General features: G+C 33.4%; 3 protein-coding genes across 5 annotated transcripts; 2 read left to right on the plus strand and 1 right to left on the minus strand.

The window, feature by feature from the left end:
* Positions 1 to 452: 452 nt before the first annotated feature.
* On the minus strand, positions 453 to 1,332 carry RpL37A (ribosomal protein L37A). Its single transcript, XM_089706069.1, has 3 exons — positions 1,206 to 1,332; positions 911 to 1,039; positions 453 to 627 (listed from the first exon to the last, which is right to left on the minus strand). Exons 1-3 carry the CDS (start codon positions 1,206 to 1,208, stop codon positions 487 to 489), a joined length of 273 nt encoding a protein of 90 aa, XP_089562195.1. The 5' UTR covers positions 1,209 to 1,332; the 3' UTR covers positions 453 to 486.
* A 4,590-nt stretch (positions 1,333 to 5,922) lies between these two features.
* On the plus strand, positions 5,923 to 15,283 carry muc (dihydrolipoamide S-acetyltransferase muc). 3 transcript variants are annotated; one of them, XM_089706052.1, is made up of 10 exons: positions 5,923 to 6,170; positions 6,559 to 6,734; positions 8,520 to 8,702; positions 9,422 to 9,463; positions 10,699 to 10,881; positions 11,312 to 11,586; positions 11,939 to 12,033; positions 12,592 to 12,791; positions 13,770 to 13,872; positions 14,202 to 15,283. In XM_089706052.1, exons 1-10 carry the CDS (start codon positions 6,052 to 6,054, stop codon positions 14,329 to 14,331), a joined length of 1,506 nt encoding a protein of 501 aa, XP_089562178.1. In that variant the 5' UTR covers positions 5,923 to 6,051; the 3' UTR covers positions 14,332 to 15,283. The 3 variants fall into 3 exon arrangements, with proteins under 3 accessions (XP_089562178.1, XP_089562180.1, XP_089562179.1); XM_089706054.1 differs by having other exon boundaries at positions 11,360 to 11,586; XM_089706053.1 differs by lacking the exon at positions 9,422 to 9,463.
* Positions 15,284 to 16,313: 1,030 nt separating this feature from the next.
* Positions 16,314 to 17,832, plus strand: LOC149480992 (uncharacterized). The gene is made up of 2 exons (XM_089706105.1): positions 16,314 to 16,476; positions 17,429 to 17,832. Exons 1-2 carry the CDS (start codon positions 16,314 to 16,316, stop codon positions 17,830 to 17,832), a joined length of 567 nt encoding a protein of 188 aa, XP_089562231.1.
* Positions 17,833 to 18,241: the final 409 nt, after the last annotated feature.

Below are 18,241 nucleotides of genomic sequence, written 5' to 3' on the forward strand. Positions count from 1 at the left end.
AAAGGCAGAGGCTTCTTTTTATTTGTCTGTGGTTTAAATTAATGTAATATGTTAATGTAATGAGGAAATAATTTATTATTCTATGCCCTGCGATTAAATAAATTTACCAAGCACTGTATGAAGGTAATATTGTAACAAATAAATCCACAATTTTTTCCTCAATTAATAATAATTCAATATTCTATTGCTTATTAAAATATTGAATTGTTATAAATGAATGTTGGGAATGATATTTGAGATTTCTATATTTTTAAATACAACAAAAAATAGCATTTCTTAATAACTCTGATAATAATATAGTATTGGAATAGTATCAATTATTTTGAACTGATTTAATTCATACTATAAATTAACAAATTAGAATAAAAGATGAGAAAATTGTCTCTTTAAATTTACTACACTCTTTGACTTCAATGAGGGCTATAGTAGTTCTAGTAATAAAACAAGTAAAATTTTGTGAATTAGTTTATTGCCTTATCCTAGTGTTTACTTGACTTCACGTAACCTCCTGACGGCAGAGCGGCAGGATGACGCGGCAGTCGTCGAGAACACCCAGGCACCACCGGCAACTGTCCTTTTGCAACGTTTGCATGACCAGATACCAACACAGCTGCGTTTCATGGCATCCTGAAATTGTTCATTGCAAAATGAATTATATATTGTAAATTGTTTGTTTATAGGTTTAGGATTTGAAAGTAATGTAAGAGCTAGTTTCTGTAGGGGTATGTTTTAGAAATGTATGTTATTGTTTTATAAATCTCTGGATAAGTATTATTCAAGTGTTTGACAATAGCAAAAGATTAAATTATATATTTTTAATCAAAAACAAACATGTATCCAATAAGTGCAGTCGCAAGGTATGAGTCGGTGACATTAAACATAACCAAAAAACTTATTGATAATAACTTACCTTTCCACAGAAAGAGCAAGTATATTTGGCGTGTTGGGTCACTTCCATCTTTTTAACCATTTTACGTAGGGAGGCACCATAACGCGTACCATATTTGCCAGTGATTCCAACCTTTTTCGTGCGTTTTGCCTGTAAATATCAACACAACTTAGGATATAACTTTGAAGATGTTAATCTAAAATCGCCCTCAAATATCACATTCACAGATAAGTATTCCAATTTAGCACTCATTTTAACTATTTATATTCGTTTAACCACATAAGATTACGAAAATATTTTAAAATTACTTTCTCACCATTTTGAATAAACCTGCCTAACAAAACAGTTGACAGAAAAGAGAATCAAATGTGACAGTGACAATTCAAACAATGTAACTTGACATTGTTGTTTGGCACACACCACAGATTACATAGACAGCTGTTTTACACATTTTGTCTTGGAGCATTAAACCAACATATTGCTCATAAGATTTTTGTACCAATGCAAACTTAGCACCGTTAGCACCCCATCAATGGAATTTTGGGTCGAAAATGACCTTGATCGATCGATTATAATAAAATAAATACCGTCAAATGTGGCTACTTGACCTTTACTTGGCAACTTGACCACACCTTCCGTTTAACAACAAAATATCAAATTTTGTAGAATTGAAAGCAAATTGACCTAACGTATCGATGTTGGTAGGTTTTTTAAATATTAATTGGCAACATATTTTAATTTTAAAGCGGTAACGCTGTTGGTTCTCGCAATATAACGTATCGAAGTGTGACTGTGACTAAGGATCTTTTGCCGGTGTCAGTATTATTATGTTTGTAGAGCTTAAACTGCACATCTCAGGTGAGTACAGTTTTGATATGTTGTGTAATAAACCCTAGAGATTGATTTTACAGTGGGAACTATCCAATTTTAGGCTAATCTGTCGAAATACATATTTGCTTGGGCATTGATGCCTCAGGATAGGTCAAGTTGCCATTGACCGCTGCGTGGCAACTTGACCGACGCCTAGGGTTGACACAAAAAAATAACGTGACTGCATTTTTTCATTTTTTTATCTGTTTCGAGTTTTGCATAGTAAAATCAATAAATTTGCTGCAAATTTCGGACAATCCAGATACTTATACTCTCTTTGATGACAACGATTTAGCATATTTCTAATGAAAAATAAATGTTTCCTTACCTATTAATAAATACCTATAAGTATTAAGTAATATACATATACATATGTATTAAATTTAGTATAATGAATAAATAGTTCATTAAAATTTGTGTCTTGTTTGTGACAACCCTATCCGACATGTAATGCTTTGTATGAAATCATTACAAATCCCGTGGCAACTTGACCCAGGTAGCCAGGGCCTGAGAGCGTTTTCACATTATCCGATCCGATATCGGATATCGGAAGCCGATAGCCGATAACCGATATCGGAGGGAAGTAAAATGTATGAAATATGTGCCTGTCTTTCACATTGTCCGTTCCGATATCGGATATCGGAGCCGACACCGATATTCCCAGTGGCTATCGGACGATAATGTTCAGTGTTGCCAACTCAATTTTCGAAAAGGCAGTATACCAACAGCAAAAAAGCACTAGGTTGTGTATTTTCATTCTTATAGGGCGCTCAATCTTAAAAAAAATTCTTTGCTTTTAACCTAAAACCCTTTCTATTAAAAGAAACCTTTTTTTATTAAGAAAACACACATTTAAGTATTTATAGGCATTTAAAATACGATTTATACGGCAGGTATTTTTATTTGCCGTATTAAAATAAACGACAATTGGCTGAACTGAAGTAAACAAAAATATATTGCGTTCTTAAATTCAAATATCTATCTTCGAAAACATTAGTGTCTATCATCTTTATTTTATCTCATTCTGCCTCGCTCCTCCTCCTACTCGGATGTTGGTTGTGCTGTTTATTGTATTGTTGTCATTGAGTGCTTTGTTTTTAACCGACTTCAAAAAAAGGAGGAGATTTCACACCGATTTTATTTTTATTTTGAATTTACAACAAAGAATACAAAGTTTGAAAACTCTTAATTCTAAAATAATTGTTTATAACAATAAAATAATTTATGTATCTTTTCTTACAGGAAATTACAACAATCATATTACAAATATATTTGAACGAGTGACAATATTATTTTAGGATATTACAGTGTAATAAGAAAAAGAAAAGCAAATGTGAACAAAGATTGTATCACTTAATAAATTTATCATAGGTACTACGTCATGAACTTTTATAAATGTATGTAGTGAAAAAATGACTAAATGACTAGGTACGTCTTGCTAAAAATACATTTAATAGATTTTGAAAGGTATTTATTAATATGTATTACCATAGACAAATATAAATTATATTCGTCCATGGTATTACTAAAACTATTAACTTAAACTAGGTTGTAGTAGGTATTGATATAAATTTATTTAATTTATCATGTGTTAACATAAGTATATTATGTTATACAAATGACCGATATCAAAACTATTTAGTAAATAGCACATCTAAATAATATGCAGTAATTGCACGCCTCTTAAGCGAAGCGTTGAGGTGGGTACTACTGTCACTTCGCGAATCGCGCAAAACATCTGATTTTTCAAACTTAAAATGTCTTTATGTATCATACATTGCACTTGTAAGATAATACATACACACACATATTAAGAAAAAACACTATTTTTAACGTTCATGATATTTTTGATGTCATTTTTGTTATTTAAACTAGTTAAAAAACAGTTTAAAAAAGTTCTGTCTTGGACGTCCGTGTGTCTGTATGTGCGGATCCTTTTTCTTGTTAACACGATAGCGACCGAAATACTTTACTAATCGAGTCTTTTTTTTTTTCTTACGCTTGAGTATGCTCAGGAATAGAACCCTTTCATTTTTCAGGGTCTGATTCGATGTGGTTTAATTGTTATTAAATAAACAAAAATAATAATTAATAAATATTTATTAAAAAAAAATTATGAGGCGTGCACTTTTGGATTTTCCAAATTTGTGATATCAAATCTTTTTTTACATTTTACTTTTCTTTTTTGAAGTTGTTTTTCTTTGGTTTTTCTTTATCGTAGTTATTTTTAATGTACATGTACAACTATGATTTATAACATTTGATTTTTTTTAATTATACCTTTTTTTATCAACTGGCAATTTAGTTTAGTTTTCTCTAAAAATTTCTGGCAGCACTCATGATGATATCGGAACGATTTTATCGGACAATGTGAAAGGGCAAATTGTATCCGATATCGGATATCGGCTATCGGCGTCCGATATCCGATATCGGATCGGATAATGTGAAAACGCTCTGAACAGTTTATTGTAAGGGCGTTTGTCCACTACAAGGAATTTTACGGTCCGGCATTCCGATTTTTTACGGTCCGGTATGGCACGCCATTAATCTATATACTAGCTTGTGCACTATACGTAATTTTACTGTCCGACATTTTACTTTTCCCTATTCCGGATGGTTTTTTGTGTCTACGAGTCGCTGTAGGTATAATTGTTTTCGAATGCCCACTTGCTTGGATTTTACTGTTTTTACTGCATATGCCAATTAAAAGCAAGCTCTTGTTTTACTTTCTTTTAGTTGGCAATGAGATTTGAGAAGTCGGTATTGTTATTTTATATACATTGACCAAGCATTGACCTATAATTATTATCTAAGTAAGTGTTGGTAAGTTCAAGTTCAAGTGGGAATAGCTTTAGCTCCTCGTCACCGATTAAAATAAATAAGTAAAACACGCATTTTAAATCTCTTACGGAACTTTACTTTTTATTATAACGAAGTAATATAATATTTCACCTTCTATATTTTTTACTCGTTTCTTGTAAAATGCAAAACAATCATTTATGATAGCATTATACCGCCAAACTTCCTTGAACTGTACCGCACTGATCCGAGTAAAGACGGACAGGTGCACAAGCAATTCATCGGTTTTTTCATGCCACACCGGACCGTAAAAAATCGGAATGCCGGACAGTAAAATTCCTTGTAGTGCACAAGCGCCCTAAAGCTTCGGACTGCAATATTTAAAAAGTAGAAGACTTAAAAAAATAATAGCAACTTAGCCTAAAACAAGAATGTTAAGCATCTACCTATGAAAACTGATGTGCAAGGTCAAGATACCACATCAGTGTCAACTTGACCTGTATTACGTTTATTTGTAAATAATGTCAGATTCAATCTTGGATTCAATATATTTTAAAGAAATACCTAGTAAAAGTGAATGATGAAATCATTCATGACATGAACAAATCATAAAATGTTAATAAAAGTTTAACATAAATAAGTTAGCTAAGAAAAAGTAAAAAAATGTGGTCAAGTAGCCACATTTGACTGGTAATTTAACAAATTCAATGCTGGACCTACCTATACGGACCTTAGATAAGGACCTAACGGTAAAGAATACGATTTTGATAAAATTCGCCAATTTTGCTATGGATGAGGTGCTAAAATTATTTATTATTTAAAATTTATTAAAAAAAAATTATTATTTATTAAAAAAAAATTATTTATAAAATGCTTAAGGGGACCTTACGAAAAAATTGTGGGACCTTAAAGGACCCAACGGAGACCTATCGATCAAGGTAATTTTCGACCCAAAATTCCATTGATGGGGTGCTAAGTTTGCATTGGTGATTTTTGTACTAGATTTCAAATTATTTATTGCCAATTTATTGCTTTTGTGGACATAAATATTTAAATGTTTAGATCAAGAAGCTTATACACTGGAGATTTCAGTATGAACATTAACTTGTAACAAGAAAATATGACCTTGAATGACGCGTGTATGTTTTTTTATCCCTTTCACACCTAACTTGCCAAGCTAGTGACTTCTTGGTTTAGATATATTTGAAATATTGTCGAATAATATTTAGAACACTATTTCATAATTTTCTCTTGTATTTTAAACATTGAACAAGTGTTAATTAATGCGAATAAACAGGTCATACAGGTTGACTTTTAGGTGTCATGAGGTTAATTTCAGGCATGATTTCAGGAACCAAGCTACAATGTCAAACCTTGTGTCAGTTGTCAGTTTCACCGTTTCTTCGACCTACAAGTTGTTAAAGGTCGATCTCGCCTTTACAAACCGTCCCGATTAACTGGACGGCAAGGAAACAGCAGAATAAAAAACAAACATGTTGCGAACGATCCTTGTACGAAACCAAGTTTTGGCCGAAAGCGTAAAAAAGGCTGTTCGGTGCAATGTCACGAGATGCCTTAGTACAGAATTAGCCAGAAGGAAACAGACCAATAAGTAAGTGTAGATCATATGTTTATTAAGAGACAGTTGAAACATTATTTTGAACATTACGATATTGACTTCAGTCATAAATTAATCAATAATTTGTTAAACATTTCAAATATTTTGCTCGTCGAAGCTTACTCGAATTGCATAACCGTAATGTCAAACGTTTTACCTTGGCAAGTGTCATTGGCGAAAACATGTGTAAGGAAGCCGGCACTTGCAATTTTTTTAACCGCTCCATATACAAAAACCTATTACTTTTACTAATTTATTCAAGATGGATGGATAAAAACCATCTATGGCTTAATACCTGAAATGATGTTGTATATTGTTAAAACAATTATAATATTAAATAGGTACTATGTATTTAATATTATGCAATTTATTAAATCTTCAGATTATTATCTCCATCACAAAAGCAGTTATCTGCTCCTCAGCAATGGAGTATTCAAATAAGGCATTACTCAGACCTCCCTCCTCACAACTTGGTCAATCTGCCCGCACTCTCTCCGACCATGGAAAGTGGATCAATTGTAAGCTGGGAAAAGAAGGAAGGAGACAAACTTAATGAAGGTATTTTTTTTAATCATTTATTCTAGTACTTAGTAGACATGCGCAAAACAGTACGTCAAATAGTAATGCAACATCACGCATCTCTTCCACGGAAGTGATATTACTCCGTAACATCACACATTACCCGATCGATTTTTAATGAAATGATGACCGAGTAATGTTTAAGGTGATATACGTGAAGTATTACAGATCATATTGAAAAATAGCAATAATAACTGCAATACTTATTAGTTATTACATATCGTAAAATTACAATTTAAGTAAATATTTAAAAAATGAAGTTGATTTTCCTTCATACTTGGCCACGTACTTTATGTTGTTTGTTAATAATTGTAATGAACGCAAGCAAATGTACAACAAAATAAAAAAAAGTGAGTGATGCGAGTGATGTTTGTAACTGATGCGTAATGCGTGATGTTGCATTACGTGTCAAAGTGATATTACTTTTGTACTATTACACGCATTACCTACCCATGTCTAGTACTTAGTAAATATCAAAGATACTCTACTTAAATAACAGGCTCTTTGGTGTGGTTGTAGAATTTTATAACTGTAAGCTCAAAAGAAAAAAAAAGTGAGAGCATTAGCCAGGTATGTACATAAAACAGAATATGTGCCCTAAGATAAGATTGTATACTAGTAAAATAGACATTATATGTATCTAGTTAGCTTGTAATTGCAAGCAAGCTAGTACTTGTAATTGCAGAATAAGCTTAAAAGTAACAAATATATATACATAAGATCAGAAATCTTATCATTTTTATTGTTTTATCAGTAGAGACTGATTTTGTGATAATATAATTTTAAGAATATCAATGATATTAGTCAAAATAAAGATTTATTTATTTATTTAAATACAGCATAAACATTTCTTGGGAAACCACTAATCTTGCTTATGTTTATCAAATATAATGTAAACAATTTGTATTAATAAAAAATGCACCAATATGCCCAAAATCAAAAACAATGTTGATAGATCATTTATTGTGAATATTTATTTCATTAATGCAGCTCAATAAATTTCAAAATTTTATTATGAATTGATTTTTTAAGATATAATATCATGTGCAACAATGTGCAATGCATTATCTAATAACATTAATTTGTTGTTGTAAAAGTGAATTTATTAATATTTCTATCCATCAATAATATATTATTATGTTGGAAGTCAAATGAAGGTCAAATTAAGACTAAAAATAGTATAATGATTATGATTCAAATACCATATTTGAATTACATCTTATAATTATATAATTATCTTATCTTTATCTCAGTGAAACGAAAATGTAGATCTATTCATCTGCTTATAAAAAAAATCTTTATTTTATCAATTTCATCATCACTTGCATTTTTGTAACTGGCAACCAACTCTTTTAGACTCAATTTTGATCCATTTTAAACAAACTGATTTAATTTCTAACTTTGTAAACTCACCAAAGATGGGTGACAATACAATAATTTCATCAGTTTAACGACGCGGTTGGCGCAGTGGTAAAGTAACTGCCTACTGAGCCGACGGTCCCGGTTTCGATCCCCGGTCAGGGCAAATATTTGTGTGATGAACTCAATTATTTGTTCTTGGGTCTGGGTGTTATTATCTATAGGTATATGTATTTATTAAATATTATATTTATCGTCGCCTAGTACCCACAACACAAGCCTTAATTGAGCTTACTGTGGGACTAGGTCGATTTGTGTAATAATGTCCTATAATATTTATTTATTTATTTATTTATTTAGTTTAAGCATTCTTTAAACAATATTAATTATAATTTTTTCTTTAAGGTGATCTCCTTTGTGAAATTGAAACTGACAAAGCGACCATGGGTTTCGAGACCCCTGAAGAAGGTTATTTGGCCAAGATCCTCATTCCGGCAGGCACCAAGGGTGTGGCAGTTGGTAAACTGTTGTGTATCATAGTCGAGAATCAGGCTGATGTGGCCGCGTTTAAAGATTTTAAGGAAGACTGTAAGTATCTATTTAACTATGCATGTACAATTTTGATGTTACGCTAAAGAATAATATAATACTTTGTCAGTGTCATCTCAGAAATGGGCAAAATAGTAGAATTTTTTTTTGTGGCATACACCATAACAATTACATGATATCAATCATGAGGATCCATGAAAAATTTAAAAGAAACATTGAGTTACTATGTACTACGTACTAGAGAGTGCATCACCACTACACTCTCACGAGTTAGAGTCAATTGTCTCAAACCAATATTTATTTGTTACATGGTTTTAATTGATAAGTTTATTCATATTTTTTTAATAAGATAAACAATATTTATTATATTACATTGATTGGTTTTAATTTATAAGTAATAAGAGGCAGAACAAATTGTTTGACTTACTCCCCCCCACCTCGCCGCCGCGCTTGTCGCACAGATTTTGTTTGTGTTGTCCTCTCTATAATAATTCCTCAATGAAAAGAAATGTTTTTTTTTGTGGCTATTTAAGTTTGCATGAGGTGTTACAATTTTTAACAAAAAAAAAAAAAAAGAATGCCAAGTGATTTTATAAACAGAATCTCCATTATTTTTGGGAAATAATTTAAACTGAAACATGAAAATTTACCATACCAGTAATGAACTGTGCATGATAACTAAATTTGACTGTTTTAAGGCTGAAACAAGCTACTTGGTGTGCTTTAGTCTTTACTCATTAACACAATAAAACCCACAGTGTCGGGAGCGCCGTCGAAGCCTACGCCTGCTAAATCTAAAGGTTATTATTTATAATTGTACTAAAAATGTCTTAAAATTTGATTGTTTTTAAGTTGTCTGCATTGTTTTTGTTTGCTTATTATCATCTTTTCTGTTGGTGTTTTTTAGTTCTGGTATTTATTAAGAAGCTCATTGTTAAGTGACTGTCAACAATATAAACAGCTATTGGCTTGGGTTTTCAAATTCAATCATACAGGGATAACAAATATATATTAATTTTAAACTCACCATGATGTTAGGGTTATTAAATGGTTTTCAAAAATATCATACTTCTCTTCTTTCGTAAAGAATTTATAATTGGGTAAAATTTTTGTGAATATAGGTTGATAGTTATGGCACAGTATTACAATATTATTTCCTACAGTAAGGCAACGCCTTTGATGTCGCGCGATGCCGCCGCCAGTGTAGGTACTTATGCTGCCACTCGAAAATATGCTAGGGTTGCAACAAATGGGAAATAAAACAATTGTGATTATTACTATTATGATGTAATCATTTATTCATATATGCATTCAAAATAATTGCGATTATTAAATCTGATGTAAATATTTGTTCATAAACATATATATTGCACTGCTAAATATTTACTTGGACACTTTATTTTTGGATGTTCTTAATTGTCTATTATAAAATTTAACTAAGTAATGCATTCGCATTGGGATGAACAATTTGATAAGACAAGAATGAGAACAACAGCTTTGATTTAAATTCTACAGATACAAATACAATCTATCTAAAATATCGTTACTTTCTGGAATTTCGGTGTAGATTTATATCCATACACAGAACAGTTTGTGCGCACCATTATAAAATAATAAAATTGTAAGTATAATAAAATTATTACAGAAAATACGCCTACGTCGTCCTTTAGCGCTAGGTACCGCAAACTACGCGTGTTGGCGGTACGAGGTCCACGTCACCCGACCCCCGCCAGTTCCCCTCCGTTTCTCTGCACAAGTACATTCGTTGCCGTACTGTAGGAAATATATTGTAATACTGTGGCTATGGTATCTATACGCCATCAAATATAACGAAATTTTTACCGAGATTCTTTTTTTATGATGGCTGCTACCAGTTGCTTAAACATATTTTAATTTTCTATAGTTCTTACCATTTGAAGGTGGTTAATTTATAAAAAAGAGCTTGTGTGAGTACACGTGTCAAATTTTATTTTCAACGCGCCTCAAGAAGTTTCACTTCCAAAACAATAATTTTTAATCGAATGTTATATAATAGCGGCCGCAGCCCCCGCCCCAGCCGCACAAGCCGCCCCTGCACCGGCCGCACCTGCAGCACCAGCTGCACGTGCGGCACCGGCTCCTGCGGCACCTGCGGCACCTGCTGCTGACCAGCATAGTAGGATCTACGCGAGCCCGATGGCCAGACGGTTGGCGGAGCTGAAGAACATTCGGTTGGGTGGTACGTATATATTTTTTGATATTGACGATTTTTTGCGACAGTAAATTTTAATAAATTCTATTTAATAAATTGCGATATTGGTGTAGATTACACCATTTAAATTATGTTTTCTTTTAATATGTGTAATTATAATGAAATAGAAATGTTCAATTGTTCTTGGAAAACTTTTAAATGTTTTATCTGATTTTGATTTAATTCATCATAAGTAACAATTTTAATTTAGAAATTACAATGTTTTTCTTTTACGTACGTTACGCACGTAACAGCTATGCTTAACTAAAATTCAATACCCAGAAGCATTTTGCATCCATAGAGGTATTAAAGATAGCACATGTTAAAAGAAAAATATGGTCTCGCAATTTCTCTCCTGAGCCGATTGCTTCCTAACTCTATCTTTAATATGACACAATACCTCTATGCTTGCACACAGGCCAAGGGTCTGGCATATACGGTTCGCTGAAGAGCGGTGACGTGTCAGGCGCCGCAGCGGCCGCGCCCGCACAAGTTCTCCCTCCGCCACCGTCTGGCGCGACCTACACGGACCTGCCGCTGTCTGGCATGCGGGAGACCATCGCGAAGCGTCTGACGGCCGCCAAGCAGACGATACCGCACTACCAGCTCTCGGTGACCGTGAATGTAGAGAAGACGCTCGCGATGCGCAAGCTGGTTAATGATAAACTGGCAGCGGAGAAGGCGGATGTTAAGGTGAGGATAGTTTTTAATGAGGGTATTGTTCGGCTATATATACAGGTTCAGGATAGGTTGATGCTATATTTGGGACTTATTATATACCTTAAGCATTAAATAGTCGCGTTCAATAGTAATCTCCAACAAATAGCAGCATACATTTAATTTTTTTAACACTGCGGGCTCTAGATAAACATTAATATAGTTCTTCTATTCAAGTCTCAATAGTTTTATTTGTTTATAGAACATTTGTCGGTAGAACAGTAGTTGTAATTTCTCTTTATCTATTAAAAATATCAAACTGCATTTATTAAATACGAAATATTTTGTTTCCTATAATTTATTTGTTATTTATTTATTTATGATGCAGGTATCAGTGAACGACTTCATAGTGAAAGCCGTAGCGGCGGCGTGCAAGCGCGTGCCCACCGCCAACTCGCACTGGATGGACACATTTATTAGACAGTGAGTGTTTTTATCGTTGTAAATCCGACTTTAACACGTCCGAATAAGGTTGTATTTATTTTGGTATTACGTATGTATTGTTTTGCATACGTTTTGAGATTCAATCTTATAGTAATTCTAAAGCTTGATTTTGCTTCTTTTGATGTGTGTTCATTTAGACTAAAATTTAAGAAACACATTTGAGCACTGTTCGTTTATGTATGTGATTATGTACATTGATGTTTTTAATGATGGAAGCTAAATAAAAAGCTTCAACCAGTATCCAAATCTACCTAGAATATTAAATAAATAATTTTGATACTTTTTAAAAGACTTCAAGCAATTCCAATCCACCGCAAAGATTAAATAAATATATTTGATACTTATGTATTTTTAAGCTATTGCATAGCTTCTATCGCGGGCCTTGGGCGCGGGGATCGAATCGAGAAATTCCGTAACGAAAAAACCTCACGCTCCCCACTCCGACGGATACGGAGGTGTGGCTTGAAGGCATAGCATGCAATAGCTTTACCGTGGCAGCCCCCGAGTGCCACACGTCTTTTTTTTATTTAATTTTAGGTACTCAAACGTTGACGTAAGCGTAGCGGTAGCGACACCTAGCGGCTTAATCACACCGATCCTGTTCAACGCGGATTCCCGCGGTGTGATCGATCTTTCGAGAAACATGAAGGAATTAGCACAAAAAGCGAAGGACAGCAAACTGCAACCGCAGGAGTACCAGGGTGGTACAGTCACTGTGTCGAACCTTGGAATGTATGGTAGGTGTTATCTATACTTTCGTTTGTTTGTTTGAACGCGCTAATCTAAGGAACTAAGTACCCACAACACAAGCCTTAATGGCGCCGTTTCATTAGTCGTTAACTCGTTCGGTATACAGCATACGGGGAGTCCCCGCAGGCGAGATAACAACCAATGAAAACAAGTTCCCCGCATGCTTAATACCGACCGTGATATCGACCAATGAAATTCATCGGTCAAGGTCGGTACAGCTTGCGGGTCTTAAGTCAAATACTTTTTCATTATTCAATTTCATTCGTGAGTGCTTGTTGGATTATAAAGACGCTGCACAAAATGGCTGATCGCTTTACGGATTCGCAAATGTTGAATCTCGTGGAAATCTATCGAGATTACGATTGTTTTACGTAAAATGGAGGTTCTCCCTACACCCCGCATGCGGGCCCTATCGACTAATGAAAACGGTTCCCCGAATGCTGGCCCTGTGGCACGCGTTCCAGAAATCTCTCGCACCCCGCATGCGGGCCCTATCGACTAATGAAACTGCGCCATAATTGAGCTTACTGTGGGACTAGGTCGATTTGTGTAATAATGTCCTATAATATTTATTTATTTATTTAAACTACTGGCCCGATTTGAAAAATTGTTAGATAGGTGTTAGCTCATTTATCGAGGAAGGCTATAGGTTATATACTAGCACGCTAAGACCAATAGGAGTGGAGCTACGCAGGTGAAACCGCGGGGCGCAGCTAGTTTAAATGAAAGATAAATTTAATGAACAAATATTATTTAAAAAAAAAGACGGGTTGCACTCCGGGAGTGCCGGCAGAAGTGAAAACTTGATTATTAACGTTGAGCATGTTTGATATTTTGGAAAGGAATCCGTCTTACGCTTTTTCGATCAGGTCACGTGTCCTGACGTGAGTTTAAGATTTTATACCTAACGTCGCTAAAGAAGTTTTCACTTCAAAAATTATTATTAACATTAATGTTGGTTCCAGGTATTACAATGTTCAACGCTATCATCAACCCTCCTCAGGCGCTAATAGTGGCGTGCGGTGGCCTGCAAGAGATTGTCATCCCCGATAAGAATGAACCACAAGGGTATATAATATTACATTAAATTAATCTTGTATCTCTCAAAAACTAGTAAAAACACATTTTTAAATTATTTTTATAATAATTGCGAATATAAACCTGAATCAAATCAATTTACTTTAGTGATGAAATTTTTGTTGTCAAAGTAAACATTTCTAAATCAAAGAAGTACTTTATATACTTTATAATTAATTTCCCTACAAGAAGTGAAAACTTAAACTAATCTAACAATGAGATGAAAAAGAAGCCAGACTGGCGACGTAACGAATTACGTTACGAAACTTATCAGAAATAAGAAGTTTTCACTCAAAAAATAATATTATCTTTTTTTCCAGATTCCGCCTGGCGAAATTCATAACATTCACCGCGTCAGCCGACCACAGAGTGATCGACGGTGCGGTCGGAGCGCAATGGATGAAAGCCCTTAAAGAAAATCTTGAAGATCCCGCCAATATGATCCTATAAACATATAATGGGACCCAGTTGAGCAACTTTTTAAAAAACACTACAGTTATAAACTGTCAAAAACCATAGATAATTAAAAAAAATTGGCTATGGTCATAGATAATTTTAAAGATATTGTCTATGGTGCGATAGACATGTAAATAACTTTATATACTCTGTTTTATAGCGGATAAAGCTGAATTTAGTGTGCAAAAATATCTGGGTATTTATCAGATAGTTTCCACAAATTTGCACTGCCCCTAATGTATAGATAAATGGTCTTTTGCATATTGTATGGGAAATTTTTAAAGGTTGCTCCAATGTGTTTCATTATTAACGATATATTTTAATACAATTTGTTACGGGACGCCTAGATAAGCGTACAGTTAAAAAACTTAGTAATTATAGTATTTATTTGGCTCGATCGAGTCTGTCCATAGCAAATTGCGTTGAAATTGTGAAAACGTTTATCCTTCTATATTGTTTCATATTTATTTTATTTTTTAAGGATCATGATGTGTAAGAGATTATTGTATATTCATCATATTTAAGTATATTTTTCATTACCCTTTTGAAGGATAAATCTTTTTTTATGTATGTTTTGGGTTATCGAATACGACAGGTCAAGAGGTGCATAACTGCCTAATATTTTTAATTATTTATATACCGAAATTCATCATTGCATATTCCTGTAGTCATTTAAGCGTCATGTATTTTTTATTCTGTTGTTTTTTTTTGTGTTTTTATTTTTCATATATGTTTTATCTGCATTTTATAGTTATAGTGATATAATAGATCTTTTTGTAGTTTTGTTTATCATGGAAATAATGTGAATTAAATTCATAGAAAAAAAAACATCTGTGTAAATATTAATTTTGAAATTAAATCTTTTGTTACCATCAAGGCTGTTGTGTTTTGATGCTGATAGGTGATTTTATGGACGTTAGTGGAATATATTTTATTTATAAATTAATTTCATGTTTTATTTTGACCCTATAATCCAATTAGATAAAGCAGTATTGATTTTTTTATATTTATTTCATATCAATGGAGGTCCAAAGATCTCTATACTTAACAAATTAATAATAATCTTATTTTAACAAATTTTTTGTTGAGTATCACTTGTATTTTATTCACAGAATTTTATAACACTTCAAACGAGTATAATCTTTTATACTCGCTATCTTTAGCGCCTGATTGTGGCGTGGCCTTTTTATTTTTATAGTGGAGAATGCATTTAGGCATACCCAGGGCACTCGGGGGAAGAGCCCTGCGTTATGTCGGACTCACCCTGCTGAGTGCAGGGTCCTACCGACTAAACTCCACTGTGTTCCGCCGTGCCGCTTTATTGACGGGGCCGCGGGTATTCGGTAGAACCGCGTCCGCAGACCCGTTAGCGGCAGATTGTGGCGTGGCCTGACCATATCGATCAGATCTCTTACACAATGAATCGAATTTTAAAAATATATTAACAACTTTTATCCAATTAATATTAATTAATAAATAAACGTATAACTTCCCTTGTTCGTGTATTTTTTACCTTGTACCTTATTAATTAATTATCGTTATACGGGTCAATGCCAAAATACTAAATTAAAAAGTTGCGTGCAAAAAGATGAGGCGCGTCATACAGGGCTTGTCACTAATAAACAATTTTGTCAACGAAAAAAGGTCAATAATATAAATTCTGATATATATATCTAACTTCATTTCTGCTTTTCAAAGGTAATTCTTCGATATCTGGGTAGGTTTTGGTTCAGTGAATATTGTAAAAATAAAAATTTATTTTCAGATGATAGTCATTTGCATGAAATTTATTTATTTTTATCTATTCAATAATGTTTTCGAAATTGGTTTTTATTTTCATACAAACATCAATAAAAAATAAATACAGGGAATATGCAAATACTTACCTACGTAGAATATTTTTTATTTATTGGTTTCTATATCTTTATTTCCTTACTGTATGCAATATTTCAGAAAAATTGTAAATTCACAGTAAAATGGCCGACTCTCCAGGTGAGCCGGAATCTGATACTGAAGAAAAGAAAGTAGTAAAAGAAGTACCTGTAGTTCAGGACCAAGGGTTCTTCCGTCATAACACAGGGGACACGTATGACGGATTCTTTGAAGCCAAGAAAAAGGACAGGAGCGTTAAAATGCATGGTAGGAAATCGATTATAGATATATTATGTACTTGTACGAATAAACTATAAGTACCTAATGGTTTTTATGTAGTCTGTATTTCTGTAAATACTTCATGTTTTATTCTGGTACAGAGGTAAGCTACGTACTACGTACTACCAAGATTCATTAAAATCCGTTGAGTGGTTCTTTTAATTTTTAAAAAGTATCACAAACATATTATATTTATTATATCCATACATAGATATATTCTTACAAAATTTCACGATTTATTTGTACCTAACCATTATTTTACGGTCCACGAGCATTGAATGGGAAAATGTAAACATATCCGGGTTTTTCTTATGTTTAAATTCAATCATCATAAATGAAACGTTAAGCACCTTAGGTGTGGCACTGGGACAGCCAATCTACTAAATAATAAATATGCTGGACAATCTAAGATCACATCAAACTAAGTTTTGTATAAAAAAAATGTAAACAAGTGCGTCGTAAAGTCTATAGGAATAACTTCCATCAATTCGTCCATTCACCTTAAATTCCGACAAGCTTAGCGAAGCGTTACAGAATGTTTTTGTCTTTCATTAAGTAAAATTTAATGAACCGTATACATTTGTAGCTCCATTCCACTTCATAACCCGCGCGTTTCGCTCCAGTTGTACAAAATGATGAATTTAATGATCTTTTGTTTCTGGTAGTTGATAAATTGATTTTATCTCGCATTGATATAACCCCTAGTGCGTCACGAATCAGCCTGTTCAATTGTTCATATTTATTATTGGTATCATTTAGTTGTTTATTATAAACAATAGGGACACTCCTATGTGTTTCATTAATGTTAACACCAGACACAAACAGACAAGCAAGACAATTATAAAGATTATAAGTAGGTAGTAGGTATAAATTACTTCATTAGTTACTACGATTTTAAACCCCTGTAATAATTGTCCTGTCTATTTTCTATGTTTAACAGGGCCTGGAGTTTACACAACTAACGAGGGCGACATCTACGCCGGGAATTGGGAAGCCGATCGTTTCGGTGCTAATGAAGAAGTGTCCATATTATTTACCGATTCAGCAAAATACGAGGGACTAATCAAAGATTGGTGTTACGCTGGCCCAGGGAGATATATTTATCCAGATGGAAGCACTCTTGTTTGTGATTTCGTTGATAATTCACCTATTGGGAAACTAAAGCTCATTGATCCGAACGGCCACATTTGGCTCGGGAAGGCTGAATGTGGTTTCGCTTGGTTTCAACCAGTTAATCATTATTACGAGATGTTAGAAGCGACGCGTGATGCCAAAAGTAAGAAACACCGTAAAAGCAAAGATGTCGAAGATGTGGGCAGACATTCGATACATGTTAACAAATAAAATTGTTGATGATTTAATGTTAAATTTCCCTACTATTATACTAAATATATGAAAGTACCTACCTAGATTCGAATTTTCAGTTGTTTATGCTTAATGGTAGTTCTATAGAAAGTTCCAAAAATCCAATATATCAACCACATCTACTCATTTTCAAGGATACATAAATCTACATAAATGATAAAAGCGGCATGCGTCAATCGCCATCAAGAGACTTTTGTCTCACTATATTCTTTCCTATTAGTTACGAAAGTATAATCATGTTCCCAACTATAGCTCATTCTTGATACCCCGTTAAGTACTTATCTATACGTGGCTTCCAAATCTACACGTCAATCTGACATCAGCTAACGTGCATACTGTACATGATTACTTATTACACTTAATTTATTCATAGCACATTCATTATAAC

This window comes from Colias philodice, chromosome 17 (assembly GCF_061535455.1).
Source record: "Colias philodice isolate Cphi_HAF_F1 chromosome 17, ilColPhil1 Martin Lab GWU primary, whole genome shotgun sequence".
Classification (NCBI taxonomy): Eukaryota; Metazoa; Arthropoda; class Insecta; order Lepidoptera; family Pieridae; genus Colias; species Colias philodice.

Excerpts from the sequence above, each read along its gene's own strand:
- RpL37A (XM_089706069.1), bottom strand. Across the intron at positions 628-910 it reads CTTGCTCTTTCTGTGGAAAG|GATGCCATGAAACGCAGCTG; the intron begins GTAAGTTATTAT and ends GAACAATTTCAG.
- LOC149480992 (XM_089706105.1), top strand. The coding sequence starts at position 16,314 with ATGGCCGACTCTCCAGGTGAGCCGGAATCTGATACTGAAGAAAAGAAA. Across the intron at positions 16,477-17,428 it reads CAGGAGCGTTAAAATGCATG|GGCCTGGAGTTTACACAACT; the intron begins GTAGGAAATCGA and ends TATGTTTAACAG.
- muc (XM_089706052.1), top strand. The coding sequence starts at position 6,052 with ATGTTGCGAACGATCCTTGTACGAAACCAAGTTTTGGCCGAAAGCGTA. Across the intron at positions 9,464-10,698 it reads TACGCCTGCTAAATCTAAAG|CGGCCGCAGCCCCCGCCCCA; the intron begins GTTATTATTTAT and ends GTTATATAATAG. Across the intron at positions 13,873-14,201 it reads GATAAGAATGAACCACAAGG|ATTCCGCCTGGCGAAATTCA; the intron begins GTATATAATATT and ends CTTTTTTTCCAG.